Raw genomic sequence first — 19,868 nt, 5'->3', positions numbered from 1 at the left:
AACCTTTTCCATTTACTGGAATACACCTTCTTAGTAGATGGCTTTTGAGAGGCCAAAATAATGTTCTTCATGGGGGAAGGAAGCCTGGACTGCGAAAGGATTACTGGAACTGGAGAAACCAAACAAAGAAAAAACCTCTGGGCGACTCACCCGCTGGTGGGATCAGGGTAAAATAATTGCTGCATCTGCAGCTGATTGGGGAGGCAGAGACTGCAGCACATTTGACTCCAACGGTCGAACATCTGACTTGCCACTGATAGATTCATGGACCACTTGTGGGGGAACACGAGGTAGACCTACTGAGCTGGTTTGGCCAGCACGTTGGAAATGCCAGGAATGCGAGTTGCAAGAAGAAAGTGTCTGGAAGACATCGCCAATTCCCACAGCCTCATGGCTTCTAGAACTGTCGTCATCTCTAGGACGTTTATGTGCAATTTGGTCTCTATGGGGGACCATGTGCTTTGAAGCATTCTGCCCTGAAATTGCACCCACACTCCAACAGGGAGGCATCCGTGACCCTGGAAGGATGATGAGGCCTCACCACCCAAAGTAGAGAGGGGCTGGGGAAGAACTACAGACAAAGGAGAGGTGACTACCAAGCTGGAGAAGGTCCTCTCTACTGCCTGAAAGTCTGACGGACTGGACGAGGCTCCCCTCTCCTCCCCCGTGGATGCAGCTGCCCAGGAAGGGAGAAGGGACCACAACGCAGTACCAAAGCCCCAGACAATATTGGCCCTGAGCCGTTGAGTGCCGAAGCCCCCAAGGGAAGGAAACAGTCCAAAAACACAGGATCTATACCCACCCCTGGAGAACCCGGACCACGGGGGCAAGGCACAGCTTGTTCTTACAGTCTGCAGAAAGTACAGTTGTGTACACTTACCATAAATGTAGATGTACAAGTGTATTCACTGTTGCAGTCATCACACTTGGGTTATCTGCCAGCAGGTAAGCCCTTAGTCAGCCAGAATACCAGAGTCTTAGGATTTCTGCGTCGGATGCTGTCGCTTCTTCCATGACGTCAGGTCATTAGGGGTATAAAACAGGTAGCAGATGCCATTACATCAGTTTTTCTTGCCCCAAATGTCAGGAGCCCCCAAATAGGATGCTAGTATAAGGTGGGGAACACCACCAGTAAAACGTAAGTACCAATGCCATTAAGAATGGCCATAGAGAGGAGAGGTAGATAGAAAAAAACAGGGGGCTGGAGGGAGGGAAACCAGGACTGCAACAGTGAATACACTTGAACATCTACATTTAAGCTAAGTGTACACAACTGTACTATGTTCTTAGTGTTTCACTGTTGCAGTCATCACACTTGGGTTGATTCCCAAAGCTGAGGAAGGGTGGAGGCAGTCAAGAAGTGTTAGGGCTGGCTAGCAGGCCTTGCAAGACTGCTGTAGCAAATCCAGCTCTGGATTTAGAAAAAAATAGGTAAGTGGTAATGCTTGGTGAAGGTGTGTACAGAACTCCAGGTTGCAGCTTCCAGAATGTCCCTGGTAGGGACTCCCCTGAGAAATGCTGTAGAGGTGCAAGTAGCTGTAGTGGAATGTGGTCTGATCCCCTGAGGGGTAGGTTTTCCATGGTGCTTGTTGCAGAAATGGATGCAGTGTGCTATCCATTTGGAAATGGTTTGTTTTGAAATGGCCTTACCCTCTGCCCCTGTAGCAAAGCGGACTAGCAGCTGGTCAGATTTTCTGAAAGGTTTAGTCCTGCCAAGGTAGAACCTGAGCTGTCTGTGCATGTCCAAGGAGTGCAGAATCCTTTCCCCTTTATTCTCAGGGTTAGGGAAGAAGGTTGGCAAATGGATGGATTAGTTAAGAGCCAAACTGGACACCACCTTAGCCATAAAGGACGGGTTAGTCTTGAAGGAAACGCTGTCAGCATGGAAAATAATGAAGGGTTCCACAGCCATTAGTGATTGTAACTCAGACACTCTTTTTGCTGAAGTTATGGCTAAAAGCAAGGCTGTTTTTCAAGAGAGGAATTTTAACTCTGCTGAAGCAGTATGTTCAAAAGGGGGAAGCATGAGCTTTACCAGTACAAAGTTAAGGTCCCAGGCAGGGGTGGGTGCTCTCCTAGGGGGTCTTTAAGTTGTTAGCCCCTATCAGGAACTGCTTGATGAGAGGGTGAGAAAATAGAGGTGGCTCAGTATTATAATGAGCTGAGATGGCAGAGGCATGAATCTTAATGGAGGAGAAGGATAGGCCTCTGTGGAGTAACTCTGCTAGGTAATCCAGGATTAGAAGAAAGGAGAGCACTACTGTGTCCTTCCCTTGAGAATGATTCCAAGAACAATATATTTTCCACTTTTCAGCATAGGATTTCCTAGTACTAGGCCTTCAGGCTTCAAGAATGATGCCCAGCACTTGTTTGCCGAGGGTTGCTGGTGGTGTATTCAGGGGATAAGCCAGGCTGCAAGGGTTTGCAACTGTGGATGTAAAATCTGTCCCTCCTGCTGAGACAGCAGGGTAGGAGTCTGGTGAAGGTGCAAGGGTGGCACTATTGTCAGACTGTGTAAGAATGGGTACCAGTGCAGGCGTGGCCAGTCTGGGGCAATAAGAATTGCCCTTGGCCTGTTCTGTTTTATCTTGAGTAGTACTTCTGAGAGGAGGGGCAGAGGGGGAAAGGCATAAATTGAAAGGTTTTCCCATTGGAAGGATAGGGCATCCACCTTCCAGGCCCTGCTGTGAGGGTTCCTGGTGCAGAATTTGCTCAACTGGTGGTTCTCAGGGGAAGCAAAAAGGTCCACCTCCAGTGTCCCCCCACTTCTGGATTAGAAGGTTGAAGGTGTTGGACTCCAATTTCCACTCGGGTAGGTCTAGGAGATTCTGCTTAAGTCGTCTGCCAGTGAATTTTGTTTGCCTGGCAGGAATTGAGCTTGTAGATGCACTTGGTTGCTCAAGGATGTGTTCCACAAGGCCATGGCTAACCTGCAAAGTGGGTAAGAATGGGTTCCCATCTGCTTGTTTATGTACCACAACTGTGGTGTCTGTTTTTAAAAGCAGTTGTCCTGGAAGGATTAGGTATTTGAAGGCTGTCAGAGCATTCTGTACAGCTAGCATCTCTTTTTGATTGATGTGCAGGAGACTTTGGCCTGGGCTCCAGTGGCCCTGAATGCATTTGCCTGCCATGTGAGCCCCCTATGCATAGTCTGCTGTGTCTGTGGTCAGGGTTTAGGTGGCCAGAGGTTGAGTGAAAAGCAGTCCCTTGTTGTGGTTGCAAGCTTCTGCCCACCAAAGGAACTCTGCCCTTAAACAAGGTATGATTGGAATGACTGTTTCCAGGTCCTGAGAATGTTGGCACCAAAGACTTAAGTACCACTGAAGTTTCCTCATATGCAGTCTTGCATATGGAATTCGCAGAATACACGAGGACATGAACCCTATGGCTTGCAGTATTTTCCTTGCAGACAGCTGGGTTCTGGTGGCCATTTGTTTGAAGTAGTTTGTCAGATAGACCTTTTCTTCTGAAGTGAGAAATGCCCTCTGGGAAGTCGTGTCCAAGCTTGCTTCCAGGAATACAATGTGACTGGGCACCAGTTGTGATTTCCACTCGCTGATGGTGTACTCCAATGAAGTGAAAAGGGTTTTTACAGATGCCAGGTGCAGAAGTATCAATTCCTGACTGTCCGCCTGAATCAGGCAATCGTCCAAGTATGGGAAAATTTGGCTATTCCTCTGCCTGTAGTATACAATGAGTGGAGCCATGCACTTTGTGAATACTCTGGGCGCAGTAGATAAGCCAAAGGGAAGTGCAGAGAACTGATAGCGCATAGAGCCTGCCCTGAAGCGTAGATATTTTCTGCACGATTCCCTTATGGGGATGTGCAGATAAGCTTCTTTTAGGTCTAGAGTGACTAACCAGGCATCATTGGCAAGCATATGGAGAAGCTGTTGCAGGGTAAGCACCTTGAATTTTGTGACCAACAGAAAGGTGTTGAGAATTGATAGATCCAGGATTGGGTGCCAAGAGCCCTCTTTTCTGGAGACCAGGAAAAGTCTGGAGTAGAAACCCTGACCCCTTTGTTCTACTGGAACAGGTTGAATAGCTCTGATATTGAGCAGGGAAAGTACTTGCTTTTGAGCCTCTGCCCACTGGTTTGGAGGAAGGTCTGGAAACCCGCTTGGGGTTGGCAGTGAATGGAAGTAGAATCTGTACCCCTGGGACACAATGTTTAGGGCCCATCGGTCCTGAGTAATGGACATCCAGTTTTTTGCATGAAGGGCAAGTTTTCCTCCTAAGGGCACAAGTAACTGGGCAGGGCTGGGAAGGAGAATTAAGTCATTGTGAACTTTATCCATAAGGGGGTGGCTTACCACTCCCTGTTTTTGAGGTGGGTGCACTCCATTGTTTAGATCTCTGCATACCCTGAGACTGTAGTCTAGGTGGCCTGTTTCCCCTGGGTTTGGTCTGAAAAGGGCTGGAAGGGACCAATTTTTAGAAGGCAAAAGCCTACTGAATCTACGTGGCTGCACTTGTAAGAATTCTTTAGCAGTTTGCATAGATTTAGCTTTTTCTTCCATCTTTTTTAAGAACTTCTGCTGCTTTGGTGCCAAACAAACCGTCCTTATTTAAAGGAGCGTCTAGTAATTTTGATTTTACATTATCTGGCAAGGTTTGTTCCTTCAGCCAAGCATGCCTTCTCAGTACAGACCCAGTGACTGCAACCCTGCAAGATTGCTTCTAGGGCATCAAAGCTATACTGAAAAGTATGCTTACTAACTTGGTTTGCAGAATGCATTAACTCTTGTAAATCTTTATTTTCTGCACAATCTGGAAGTAACACCATTTTTTATTTAATTAGTTCCATAATATGTTGCTAGTACGTCAACATGTGAAACTGGCAATTCAATGCCCTGATGGCAAGAGTTGCAGAGGTATATACCACCTTCTTACCCCTTTTCTGCCTAAAGCTCTAGAATCCCTGTTTGAAAGGGTAGGATTTTTGGCTGTAGAAGCCTTAATACCTTTAAGTCCCTAGGAAATGGTCTCTGGATCCACAGTAGGATTCTTGAAGAGAAATTTGTGAGAATCAGGTACTCTGTACCACCTGTCAGTTTTCCTAGGGTCTGGGGGTAAAGTGTCTGGAGTAAGACTGGATTCCATAAAGACATCATCTACAACATCCAGGACAGGGGGTATAGCTAGAGGCCTGTGCAGAGGCAACTCTAAAAATTATCTGAGTCTCTCTTTAGATTGAGGGTAGTCCTGGCATTCCCAGCGGAAATGCTCTCAAAGTATGCAAGGTTTCACCAAAAGAAAAATCCTCTGGAGGAGAGGCAGATGGAATGGATTCCTCTGCATCTGAATCTTCATAGGTTGATAATGTAATGTCCTGATAATCAGAAAGGTCAGAGTCATCAGACTCCTGGTCTGTAGTAGAATCAGAGGGAAGCTCAATTCTCTCTCTTAGCAGGGGAAGGCTGGCTTCCCCTAATTAGAGTAATAAGGTCAGCCATTCCAAGTATTTGTTTTTGTGGCATGGGAGCTTGAGCATGCGCTTTGGTCGTCTGTTTTCTAGGCATAGTGCGTACTCTGGGCCTAAGAAACTCGGTAGTTTTAGTTATAAACAAAGTCGTCGGTTTGATTCGAACATCGGTAGGTTGGAATACACCCTCAGAAGCCAGTGCCTGCACAGCGGCTCCAGACCCATTCAAGGTAGAGACATCTGCAGGTTCCATAGTTGAAGAAGCATCTCGCGGCATACCGGACTCCGAATGGGTCTCAGTAGAGGCCTGCGAATCTGCAGAAGCGGGCATCAGGGGCTGCAAAAGCACCTCACTGAGTACCGGCGGACTGGCGACTAGCTTAACGGAAGCGTCGGCAGTTTTGGACCTATGTGGTCTGTCTTTATCTTTACGTTTTTTCTGAAGATCAGTAGTCGGATGGCTTATCAAAGCCATTTCGGATTTCGGAGAATGTGAGCAAAAGAATATGGCGACAAAGATTGCCCAACGACGAATGGTTCGGGCATTAGACAAGGCACAAAACCAACAGCGAGGGACGTCATGGTCTGGGCCTAAACAGGTGACGCAGTAAGAATGAAAATCTCTGTGAGGTATTTGCTTTCCACAGGCAAGACAATTGTTAACTTTTTCTGACATCTGTTAGAGCAAGAAAAAAGGATCCCCAACGGGGTACTTAGCTTTAGAAGACTTCAGGTTTTGAAACTCGAAAACGAAAATTTCAGGTAGTGGCCGACAAGCACTTGTGAATTGCTTCTGCTTCAGGCTCCTCCTCGGCAAGAAAGACTGGGGTAATGGCGTTGGCTGCCTGTTTAATACCCTGACGACCTGACATCATGGAAGAAGCGGCAGCATCCGACGCAGAAATCCTAGACTCTGGTATTCTGACCGACTGAGGGCTACCTGCAAGCAGATAATCCAAGTGTGATGGCTGCAACACTGAAACACGAAGAACATCAGAGCCGGCCAGGGACCCTGATGGAGTCAAGAAGGGAGGTATACCTAACATACCCTCTCAATTTGGAATGCTCTGGTCCTGATACTCTTGAAACTGGATGGATTGAAAGAAGACAGTGGAGTCCTGTGGGTGGGGAAGGTCCCTTTGGCCATCTGGACTGGGGATGACAACAAGCCCAACTCAATTTGGGGCTTGAAGAAGCTCCTCATCATCCTATCCATATCCAAAGGTAACAGACTTCTGGAGGATCTGAAGGATGCAGATGAATGGCCGACCTAGCTGGGGATCCTGCCTTGGATTCAATAGATCTGTGGTCCAGTGAAGGGAACTGGCTCCGATGTCGCAGATCCAAATTTCTGGAGGGGGAGCTGTCTATGACTATCGGATCTATCAATGCACTCAGATCTGATGGTCTGGCAGGATGCAACGACTTGGATGGTGCGCCAGACGGATCCAACAACAGGATCGGATCCGGAAAGGGCTTGTGCCGAGATGGATCCAAGTGTCCCCGAGGCACTGAGACCTCAGATCTAAGGGGCTGATCCAAGGTTCTCGGAGCAGAAGATCCCAGATCCGAAGCCACACTGGCTGGACTTGGATCCGGGGATCTGCGATCAGACAGCCTTGCTTTTTTGAAATTAAAGGAGACCCCCTGGAAAGAAAACGGGTCTCTTCTTGGAATCCTGAGAGGGCTTGGCAGGAGATTCCGATGGCAGGGGACCACCATAAGCTAAGTCCTTAGGAAGCAATTTGTTGTGGTGCTCCATAAAAGCCCTGGGGTTGAATGCAGCACAAATGTCACATTCAACCTCCAGGTAAACCACTCCTGAACAAGTCTGAATAAGGCATTTTCCGACCACACTAGGAGCATCCCTTTAAACCAAAAGGTTTCTCAGCCATAATCAACACACACTCAAGAAAAAGGAGAGGGAAGAAAAGGATTTCTTTTTTAAAGGACCAAGGGGGAGGGGAGGTAAACTAATTTAGAAACCCTAAAATACAAAAGGAGATGGAAACAGATAGAAAAAAGCAAGAAAGATAATCACTTATCTACTGAGAAGTCACTCGAGCTCAGATACATCCAACGTGTTCAATAGCAAATGAGATTGGAGGTTTAGAGGTCAAGTAGGGGATTATGGGAAGGGGAGTAGTTTGAGCTCTGAATCTGTTAGTTGCGGGCTCGGATCCAAGATTGGATCCAAGATGCATCAGAGATGAATAATGACATGAACAGCATCAGATCCCAAGTTCCTATCATTCAGGATGTCTTCCAGATAGGTAGGTGAGTGAACACTCAGGCTATCTGCTAAAACAGTATTCTTCTCCCCCTAGAAACATCACCTACAAACTGGTCCGCAATAAAACAAATTTTTCCCTTAAAACTTTTATTATATTTCCACAAACCAATTGGTCCTCCATTAAGCATCTCCTAATGACAAATTCCTCTCTACCTAAAACAGGCTAGCCCTCGTCAGAAGATGATACATAAAATCTAGCCAAATCTCCTGGCTTTCTCCTGACACAAAAAAGCTCCTCAAGCAGAGAGACAAAGCATGGCATAACCACCAGCTCCTAAAAAAATCCATCTACTCCAAAATTACTGACAACTTCATAACCTAGCAAAACAACAAATGAAACAGGACAAAAAAACTATACTATACCTCAATCCAAAAGAGGCACTAAAATAGTCCAAAAAACTTTTGGGGAGCCATAAACCAATTGCTCAAACCAGGCCAAGCCACTACTTTAAGCCCAACAAAAACAGACTCCACTGACAACAGTCACTCGATTTAACAAGCACGTCAAACTCTATACCATCTCTGGCAGAAAAATGATAAAAATCATCAATCATTACCTTCTTCACTAGAAACAAATCTTGATTCATTCAACATTCAACCAGAACAAACCCACCAAATAAGAAAACTCCTCTCCAAACTTAAACACTCTTCCTCTGGTGCTGCCCAACGAATACCTTAAAATGATGGCAGGAGTAATTGCATACCCCATATCCATCCTTATTAATTGGTCCATCACTGAACAATATGTGCTAGCAGTAAGGAAAGTGTCCCGTGTAATCCCGTTACACAAAGGTGGCATCTCCACAGATTTTTCTAACTACAGACCCATCGCTATCCTATCTGCTATAGCAAAAATAGTGGAAAAATACATTCACACCCAACTTCTTAACCATCTCCTGTAAAACAACCTTACATCTCCCACCCAACATGGGTTCCGACCTAAACGTAGCACAACTGCCTTAGTTTCATTAACACAGTTAACCAACACAGGAACAACGGCCTACTCACCCCTCCTCTATATTAATCGACCTACTGAAGGCCTTTGATACAGTTTCCCACCAAAAACTCATTGATGAATTAGCCTCTCTTAACCTCTCTCATTCTACCCTTGCCTGGTTCATTAGTTATCTAACCAACCACCAACAGGCAGTTAGATGGCAAAACGAACCATAATCTCCTTTATCAGTCTCCGGTGTATGCTAAGGATCTATTCTAGGTACTCTTCTATTCACAAATAGACTCTGCACAGCCATCCCACTGCTACTATAGTTCAATATGCCTATAATTCCTCCCTTATTTGCTCTGCTCCTTCCCCCTCTCCTCAAAAAAACAATCCTTTCTAGACATTGACAATATCTTTCCAACTCACAAATGATTCTTAAACCTTCAAAAACAAAATTAATGCTCTTTTCCAGGGACAAAAAAAAAAAAAAAACAACTGACCACCCTACCCCTTTCATCATTTACTCTTCAAATAATGCTATTATGAAACCTGTAGAACATTCAAAACTACTAGGGGTCACCAATGACAAGGACCTCAAACTGATAAACACTTAACACTAATTATAAAGTACATTTCAAACTAGGTTCCCTATATAGACAGATTCAACCAGACATGCCATTTGCAGAACTCACCTTCCATCTACCCTCTTGTACACTTCACTCATTTTAACTAGCTTAAGAAAATGTGACCTAAACAAACTTGAATTCTGCTATTATAAAATAGCCAGATTTGCTTCCAACCAACCTGCGAGAATCCATCACTGCAAAGTACTGCATCAACTTAAATGGATGGAGCTTCCTAACCTTTTAACCTTTAATCAACTAGTTCTAACCCATTTGGTTCTGTATCACCTTGATACCAGTCTGTCCATTAGTGACCTAGCACTGACTTATTTCAGTAACAGAACATTAAGGTCATCCAATAAAGCACTTTTGAAGATCACCAATTCAAACAATTGCTATGGGGATTCCCTGCATACATACAAACTAGTCTTTAATGACTTAACTCAAAATATACTCAACACTAGTAACACTTTCAAATTCAAGCTACTCCTGAGGGAACACCTTAACACCTAGCTTTGCTTCTGCACTAATCCCACCTAACTGCACTAATAGGCAGTCTTTTACTCTCCCCCTCACTTACCTTACTCCGCTCTTTTTAATTCCTCACTTCACTTTCTCCCTTACCAATACTCATCTCTCAGTTGCCTGCTTCTATTTTTATCCCCTTACGAAACTACTTGGATTTATTCATGTGGCTCGCAAATGTGAATACTGTATGCTCTCTCTAAACTGAATGTGTTTTTTCATCCTTGTTTGATTTTTTTTTTTTACAATATGTAATCAATATTAATTTCTCAACATGCAACCTAAATGTAAATTGTACTGTATATACTATGTACTGTATACGAATACTGCACTACTACAACAATGTACTCTATGGAGTTTTTCTCCCCGGGCATCTGCTGAAAGTGGGCCATTTTATGCCCAGTCAGACTTTTCTAGCAAACAAATTAAAATAAATAAGTAAATATTTATGTGATCTCTCCTTTGAAAGAGTGACCACGTGCCTTTTTGCTTTAATGGCACTGAAGCCTGCTCCCCAGCTTGTATTTGAGGCGTCTGTGTACTTCTCTTGTATTTGAGGAAGAGGATAAAGTGGGAGGCCTGGGTTAGCTGAGAGCTGTTGAATCCACTAAGTTATTTCCTTCTTCAGGAAGGGAAGAAGGGGAATTTGGAACTCCAGAGAGTGTGAATGTTGTGTCCACACCAATTTCAAGAACCACTGCCATCATGTGCATTTTTGCCAGAGGGAGCATTGGGAAGGTGGAAGCCATAAAGCCCAGGGTCCTGAGACAGGTTCTGGCTGAAGAGTGTGAAAGAGGGATGAGGTTTTGAAAGAAGGTAGTGAGCTCCTGAACCTTCTAGATGGGAAGGAAAACCTTCATGAGGTCTGTTTGGATCCCAGGAAAATGTGATCCTATGATGCGGAGAGAACTGAATTTTAGCAATTTATGGTGAATCCCAGGTAAAGAAGGATGGAAATTGTGTGGTTGAGATCTTGCTGTAGCATCTCTGGACTATCTGCTTGGAAAAGAAGATTGTCCAAGTATGAGAAAATTTGGAGAGTCTGCAGAATGCCATCACTGGTGCCAGGCACTTCGTGAAAACCCTTGTTGGAGTAGAAAGACCAAAGGGGACAACAGTAAACTGAAAAAGTGTTCAGACACTACAGAGAATCTTAGATATTTCCTGTAGCTGGGATGGATAGGAATATGAAGATAGGCATCATTTATGTCTACTGATGCCATAAAGGCTTGGGGTAAGATCAAGGGGAATGGTGTTTGCAATGTGAGCAACCTGAAGGTGGGTACTTTCAGGTAGGTGTTGAGGAAAGAGAGGTCTAAGTTGGGTATCCAGGGGCCTTCTTTTCTTGGGAGAAGGAACAACCTGGAATAGGGCCACTTGTCTATTTGATGCACGGGAACATGTTGAATGGTCCCTTAATCCAGTAGGGCTTGAAGCACTTGTGGAAATGGTGGTAGTTGTTCTTTTGGTGGGATGGGAAATTCCCTGAAGGGCAGTAGAGACTCCCCAAACCATGAAATATCCACTTTTGATGATGGAAAGCACCCAATAATCTTGAGTAATGCTTTCCCAGGCTGGACTTGAAAGAGAGAGGCATTGGGAAAAGGGAAGGGGGCAATGGGGTCCAAATAGTGAAATGGACCCTGGTCTGTCTGGAAAGGGCTGTTTTGGATGTGAAGTTTGATGGGGGTCCTCTAAATGGTTGTTGCCTGTTTCCAGATCTCTTGGTCATAGATTGGCTGGAATGGATTGTCTCCTGACAAAAGCTGGTTTCGAAGGGTAATTTCACTGAAATTTTGGTACAGTGGATACTAAGAGATGTTTTAAGTCTATTTTAAGTCTTTCATCTCCTCACCTTTTCTCCTGCAAGGTTTTGAAAAGTTAAGCAGCCGCAATGCCAAACAGAGCTTCATTGTCCACAGGGGCATCCATCAATTTGGATTTGATATCCTCTAGCAGAAACTGCAGTCTTAGCCATGCCAACCTCCTAAGGACAGACCCTGAAGCAGCTACCCTTGTGGAAGCCTCTGTGGCATCATTGCTACATTTAACAGAGTCATAGCTACATTTAACTGAGTGCCTGTTGACCTGAGAAGTTGTACGCAGCAAGGATGCAGCTAGAGCTTTATTCTCAGATTCAGGAAGGTCAGAAATAATTTTAGGTAAGTGTGACAAGAGCTCTAATGAGTACTTTGTCATACAGGTTTGGTAGTTGATTGTCCAAAATGCAAGGTTGGCGGAGATGTATACTTTTGCTCAGTCTCTCCAAATGCCTGCTGTTCTGGTCAGAAAGCAGCAGAGTGACTGAGGGAAAAAGCCTTGAGGGTATGTCAGAAGACACAGTGAAGACTGATGGATCAGCTGAGGATGCTCTGAATAAAACCTGCAGTTTGTGGGCACCTTATAAAATTTGTTTTTTTTTTTAGGTGCAGAAGGCTGTGAATCTGAAGTCTTACTATAAGATGTAAACACATCTAAGAAAGCAGGAAGGATAGGGGGAATGGCTGAGGGGCTGGGGGTGTCCACCTGCCACAAGTCATAATGTTTTTGAATATCAGTCATTTCAGTGCTTTACCACTTGAAATGTTCCTGCACCCTGGTCAAAGTGTTACTAATGGAAATATCCTCTGCTGGAAAATCAGCCCCATTGTAGTCTTCATCAGGGGAGGCAAAATCTAGTGTGGAGGGAATCTGGGTTGCATATGCCAGTGACTCATCATCAGAAGAATGTTCCTCTTCTGAAGAAGTTTTGTCTCTTACCTTCTTTTGAGGAGGACCACTCCAGGGGGATGTAAGTACTGTAACCCGGGAGGGTGTTGATAGACATGACAGCATTAAATATGATTTTAGAAAAGGAGTGTCAATCCTTTTGAGGATCAGGAGGAGGGGAGACATGTTTAGTCTTTTGTTTCTTTTTACTAGGAACATCCATTTGATGGAAGTGATAATGGGCCGGACGTAGTCCTACGCTTGATTATGTCCAAATCCGCTTCCTCCCTCACTAGGATGGTCAGCATCTCCCTATGGCCTTTAGAAACAAGTCTGGGTTCCTCCTGGACATCCAATATGGACACCTGCGGTACCACCAAGGACTTGCTGCTATCCTGTTCCGTGGTGACCTCGGTGACAGGTCCAGCCTGTTGTTCAGACGATGGCCATGATCGAATCTCCAAGCTAGTGATGGTCTTGGGTGAGACATCTGGCATTGGAGGTGCAGCCGAAGCCTCCAGCCTGGGCTTCTTGGCCTTCTGCTTTGCTAATGACTACCTCTGAGCACGGGGACATTCCATCCTTTTAGCAAGAAGTTTTAACTGCTGATTTTCTAAGTACATGGAAAGGGGAATTAAGCCTACTCCATAAGGTTTCGGGAAGAAAATTGGCAAAAAGGGCAGGCTTTATTGCCATGGCAAGGCCCAAGACAGAAAGGCACTGTTGGTAGTTGTCCTTATATGGAATCTGACATCCACACTGGCATTTACCCTTCTTAGATGACATTAAACTTTATACACAATCAAAACTAGAAATGGATTCCCCAATAGGGCACTTGTCTGAGAAGTGGAAGCTGAAATTTCTTCGGCAATTAGACTGTACTTACAGAAGACGCGTTCAGTCTGGCATCAAACACGTTCTGGGGATGATGCGTGCATATGCCACTTTTATGGCCTACATTCGATAGCAGCCTACGTGCTATGTACCATGCATCTAAGGCACTGAAGACTTTTGTATACTGGCCGATGTTGGGTCTCTTGGCGGGCAATCTCTCACATGTAAAGAATACTGCAACAGCAAAACAGAAGGAAATCAATGTTGATGTTTGTAATAGGTTCATAGGTTGGTACTAGGCTATCAGCCCTAGGGCCTATACAAGCCTAGCCATAACAATTCCCTGGCTATTTCTTCCCACATTATTTACTTTCCTAGACCCCTGTTTAGCAGGTCGACTGACGTGATCCCTGGGGTGAATTTCCTTTCTCCCATCCAATCGTCAAGGTTCCTCTTGAAGAGGTCCAAAGAGGCACTCTGCTCGACATGTATGGGCAATCTATTCCAGAGTCTGGGGAGTCTCTGGGTCAGGAACCTATCCCTCCAGCATGTAATGAAAAGTGAAAGACATTATGGCCAACGTAAGGCAACCCTCCACAAAAACACAAACAAATGTACACTCAAGCATAAGCCATAATACTATTTTTGCCAAATTTCAGCATATAAAACACACTATGCGACACTATGTCTGCCTTGTCCAGTCACTGACTGTATTACAGTGATTTAACCACAGCAGGGGTAAAGTCACTTTCATTCAGTCTCAGTACACTTCACTTATAACAAAAATAAATCAAGTTAGAAAAGCACTCCCCGATACAGTGACATCCTCATCAGCCACCTAGGTTACCTATTCTTTAGTCTGGCAAGGTCTGTGGATAGCCACTAAGTAGTCAGGTTCCTTAGAAGCTCATTGTTGCACACATCCAATGGTATTTAACGGACATGTTTTTACACTGTGAACAATTGGCTAAGCTTCTAGTGTCATTCTAAGGGGATCCAGTATCTGTCTGCCTGGGATGACATGATCGACAGACCACGATGCTTTGCCAGAGATGGCCTGCATCTGTCGCCCTTGGGATTCTGGATACTGGATAAGGCTCTTGTCACCCCTATAGTGCCTTTTTTAGGCAAGGTTCAAATGACAAATTCACCACCGTAACAGGTACAAGCAAGCAAAATCTGAGGGTAATGCTACTCAATGCTAGAAGTCTAAACCTCAAAATGCATTCACTCGAGGCACTCCTTAAAATGGAGAACACCGACATCTGTGCAGTGACAGAGACCTGGTTCAAGGCTCCAGAGAGCACCACTGCATTGCCAGGCTATAATTCATACCACACCTTTCGGCCACCTAACCTGGACCGAAACACTAAAGGTGGAGGAGTGTCCATATTCATTAATGATATCCACACCTCCAGGCTAGCTGCTCAGCATAATGCATCCGAGACTAAGTGCAACTAACTCTGGGCAAGACCGCAATCCAAATTGTAACTTGCTACAGATCCCCCACCATGCCCCAGGATTCCCACTCCTCATTTCTTGATATACTGGAAAATATTCGGGTACAACCTAACACCCTAATAATGGGCGATTTCAACTACCCCACCACTGACTGAGAAAACTACTCACATACCAACTCTTTTGCTCAATGTTTTCTGGAATTCATAAATTCCAACACCTTGGATCAACTTATCCGCACCCCCACCAGGGGCAGCAATATCCTAGAATTGGTCAATACCAACATGGGCGACTGGTGTTCCACACCAGAGGTCAATTCCTCATTAGTCAGATCCGACCACAAGCTAATCAGCCTAGATATCCACATCCCACCCCCACCCCCCATTAGGGAAACCACCGTAAAAATTTTCTCCAATGCCAACTTCAAGCTTAAGACAGAAGTGGCAAACTTCACAACACCCATGCAGACGGACAATAGAGGCATGACTGCTGAAACCTACACAAATGCACTTTATAAGCACTTACACGAGTGCATGGATCGTGCTATTGCTAACAGAACAAAGATGCTATCCTCCAAAAAAAGAAAGTCAATCTGGTGTTCCCCTGCCATAAACAAACTCTACAACAGAAGAAAGAAACTGTTGCAAAAAAAAAGAGTAAAATCCCATGACTGGAACAACTCTCTGGTCTGCCTCAGTAAGAAGCTGAGATCCCTCATAAAATCTTCTAAAGCTAGTTATGAAAACAAAATCGCCACTGATTCTAAAGACAACCACAAAGCATTCTATAGCTATGTCAAGAATCTCAATGGCAACACTCAGATCTGCTCTGAATTACAGCACAATGGCACTAAATATACAGAACCAACTGATATTGCAAACATCCTGGCAGATAGGTTCAGTGCTAACTTTACCCCCCCCACCCCCTAAAGGGCCCATCTCTATACCAGAAGAATGCAAAGTTCCTGTAATCACGGCTGCACAGGTAAAACCTACATTCTCCAAGCCAATAACACAGCATACATGGGACCAGACAACATCCCAGGCTGCATTCTTCATGAACTACAGAATGAACTGGCACCCCACCTAAGCACCATGTTCAATCATAGCCTCACCTCAGGCTTTGTGCCCATTGAATGGCACACAGCAACGGTTATCCCACTCCACAAAGGGGGAGCCACCACGGACCCCGGGAACTACCGCCCCATTAGCCTAACAAGCCTGGTCTGCAAGACCATGGAACGTATCATCGCGGAATTTATAAACAAAGACATTGGTAATCTCCAAACTCTGGACCCCACCCGGTTAAAGTTTGTAAAAGGCAAATCATGTCTCCTAAACCTGATAGACTTCTTTGAAGCAGTCACCAAAGCTGTAGACGAGGGTAAGGTGGTTCACACAGCTTATCTAGATCTCACCAAGGCTTTTGACACCATTCACCACTCTGGCATTATAGATAAACTCACTAGGTACAAATCGCTATGTCACAAGATGGGTCATAAACTGGCTCACTGACAGAACCCACACTGTGAAAGTAGCAGACTCCAAATCCGACTTCAGACAAGTGACAAGTGGAGTACCACAGGGTTCAGTCCTGGGTCCTCTCCTGTTTGGTATCTACTTTTCTGAAGTACAGGCTAACACAGAAGTTCTTTGGCTAACGAAGTTCACAGATGACTGCAAACTAGGAGCCATAAATGAAACTCCTAACTATGTGGACATCCTACAAAAGGGCCTCATTGACAGATGCCTGGTGTCAAAGCCATGGCCTCAAGCTCAATGCCAAAAAGTGCACTGTCATCCCCTTTGGTAAAACCTCTGTACCCATGCGCTACCACATAGGTGGTAGTCTACATAACACCAAAAGTGTGATAAGAGACCTTGGGACACAGGTGGACAGTAGCCTCTCCTTTGATAATCACATCACCACAGTAGTCAGGAAAGTCTTCTGTGCGGCCCTCATCTAGGAAAAAAAGAGGTCATTGTTCCCCTCTACTAATCATTCATTAGACCCATTATAGAGTACAACGCCCCTTTTAGTATGCACCTCACAAAACATCTACAACAACTGAAAAGGCTGCAGAAATACCTCACAAAGAGGATTACCGGCCTCAAACAGATGCCCTACACAGACCGTCTCAAAAATCTCCAGCTTTACTCCATCGCATATCGCCTACTCAGAGCCGATCTCTGCCTAATATACAAAGCTATGTCAAACCCAGAGCTGTTGGACATGCTCCACTTAAAGAAATCCCAATCCCTCTGAGCTACACACTCTAGGGACCTAAACCTTATCATCACAATAAACAGAAAATGCTGGAGGGATAGATTCCTGTCCCAGAGACTTCCCATACTCTGGAACAAACTACCTAGCTATATCAAACAAAGCTCCTCATTAGCATTCTTCAAGAAAAATCTTGATGATTAGATGGGAAATAGGAAGGGGATCACCTCTGTGACTCTGCTCGACAGCTGACAGGAAAATAATTTTCTTGGGTGGTGAAAGCCACGGTACCTTTTTGGCTAGGCTTGTACAGGCCCTAGGGCCGATAGCCTAGTACCTTACCTATGAACCTATGAGAAGCCAATGTACCACATCAAGGTAGCCAGTAGTTAGATTATGAGTCTCAACGTCCATGTTCCACAATGCTCCACACTGAAATGATCTGTCACACAATCATTAAGTAAGAATTTTAACAAAAATCTGTAGTAAATAACACCGAACCATATTAGTTCATCAAAAGAACTTGTAAGTATAAACTAGAATATTTTAACCATGCTGCATGTTTCACAGTTTAATATGTTATTAAGCTAATAAGCGTTCCACACTTTGCTCAACTGTTTCACATAATAAGATGTAGTATCCTACCACACCTCTGAGACTGTTCCTCATCTTGCAGAATGTTCCTGATTTTGCCTCATACTTTTGCCTTGCTCCATGTAAAATGTTTGGCTTGATTTTTAAAGCAGAGGATTAAAGCCAGTCAGTAATAACAATCATTAGAGTCTCATACTTCTTATGGTTCAGAAAAAGCGCACTGATGCAAAACTTGTTGCTTTATTAACTTTTTAAGTGAATTAAGAGTAAAATTTGATTTAAAATGTGTCCCTGCTTTTGTTTTCAATCATTGAGTAAAAAACAGTCGAACGTTATATGTATTCCACATTTTGGAAATAAAAGGTTAAAATACTAAACAAGTAATCACTTCTAGGGGCAATACATTCTGTTATTTATTTTACAGAATGTTCCTGATTTTGCCTCATTTTTCCCTATTCCTTGTAACATTCTGATTCTCAAAATTACACATCACAGACCATCATTAATGCCAAATCAAACAGTTATATTGAAAAAGTGTGCCTGAAGATCAAGTGTTTGCTTCTATTGCTGTATTAGGAAAGAGAGTGAGATCAGCTGCGTACATTTTTACCTCCCTTGCATGGTGTCAAGACATGGAGTAGCTAACGGTACAGGGACTCACTCATATATTCTCCAGTGATCAGGAGCACAGTAAATGGGGAGTAAGCAAAGAGGCATTTTGTTTGTTCTTCTTCTTAAATAGCTGCAGCTCTTGTGAGGCCCCCACAGAGACCTGGAAGATTGGGTTCCCTGCAGCCACAGTTTCCCTGGTGCCTAATGTTGCTTATGTGGATGAATATTCAAATGCACCTCAATGTCCATTTCCTTTGAACTATGCATTTTACTTTTTTTTTTTTTTTTTTTTTACTGTAGACTCTACACATAACCCAAGCAAAACTGAAGTGAGGGGGATTCCCCTGCTTTATACTACTACCTATAATGCCCCTATTTATGAATCCACTCATCAATGGCAACACAAGTAGGATGACCCTACTCACGCAAAATTTCTTCCCTCCCACATCTCACTATTTCATTTCTCATCCTTCAAACTTCTCCTGCTAACAATATTCCTTCCTTGTCTATGTGTTCTTTTCCACTTAACTATTTTCTACAAAGCATCTCGTCTTTTCAAAGAATACTTGTCTGTCAAAATTTACTAAAGGATATCCCCTATTTTTCCTCCAAACCATTTCCTCTACTACATCCTGCATAAGGCTTACAAATATATTGGCATTAATTAAGCAGTCATGATATTTCTTGTTCAAATTTTATTACTGTAGCATTTTCTCTTCCAATACATTGGGGGGGGGCTCTGTTCTACCCCCCCCCCCCTTTAAAAGTATGTATACATTGCAGCATTTGATTGTACTCACTTTCAGTAATTTCAGCAGGAATCACGGTGAATATCCTGGTGAATGATTTGACAATCAATAACAGCTGGATTTTTTTTTTCTTGCAAATGTGGGGACTTAAACATTAGGAAAGAAATTCAAACTGTGTAAGTAGCAAAAAAGAAATGACTAACTACCTTATGTGCTGGGCCTAATCACCTAACCTGATGCACAATGGAAAATATGCTGGATTTTTGTGTATGGCCTAGAGTACAGAAACAAGAAAATTCAGTACTGTGTTGATCATCACAAGAAGAAATGAGATTACCTACTACAGACTGCCTCCAAAATCAGATCTACAAGACCCTTAAATGAGTGCCTGTATGAAATTTTATATTCAGAATTCATAAAGAGATGTAGACTAGCCATGTCAGTGGGAGAAAAACATGAATCTTGTAATACATGCAGTGAATTAACAATCATACTAAATTGAATTTCACCCAGTTAGTGTGGTTACTTTTTTATTAGCAACTACTTGTATGTAATCCTGATCTTAATATCTAGCACAATGCTAATTTCTTACCTAGCCAAAGTGGCAATCCTTGTGTGTTGAAGAGCAGGTTTTCTCCTTCTCGTGGATAAGTGGGAGACGTATAGAAATCACTGCTGATTATTCTTTGTAAGTGACTATCCTGCCAATGAAGGTCACAGGCCTCTATTGCTCGTGTAAACACTGTCCGTCTTGGTCTTGCCAATGATTCTACAAACAAACTTACATTAATCAGTATCGAAATTTGGTTAAAAAGATGACAAATTGACATTCAATTGTGTACAGACTTGCTAAAATGCTTCAAAAGTGGACATCAAA

The 19,868-nt window shown here is 43.8% G+C and overlaps 1 protein-coding gene across 1 annotated transcript in view; it reads right to left on the bottom strand.

The window, feature by feature from the left end:
• The window catches only part of ZSWIM5 (zinc finger SWIM-type containing 5), a 1,363,657-nt gene that overhangs the window by 383,324 nt on the left and 960,465 nt on the right, over positions 1-19,868 (bottom strand). Inside the window, exon 6 of the mRNA XM_044085901.1 lies at positions 19,584-19,760. Coding sequence (XP_043941836.1) covers positions 19,584-19,760 — 177 coding nt within the window. The remainder of the gene's footprint in view (positions 1-19,583; positions 19,761-19,868) is intronic.

The sequence above is a fragment of the Protopterus annectens genome, chromosome 10.part0 (assembly GCF_019279795.1).
Source record: "Protopterus annectens isolate FY-2018-M chromosome 10.part0, PAN1.0, whole genome shotgun sequence".
In the NCBI taxonomy this organism is placed as follows: domain Eukaryota; kingdom Metazoa; phylum Chordata; order Ceratodontiformes; family Protopteridae; genus Protopterus; species Protopterus annectens.
This window is presented reverse-complemented; position numbering and strand designations above follow the sequence as displayed.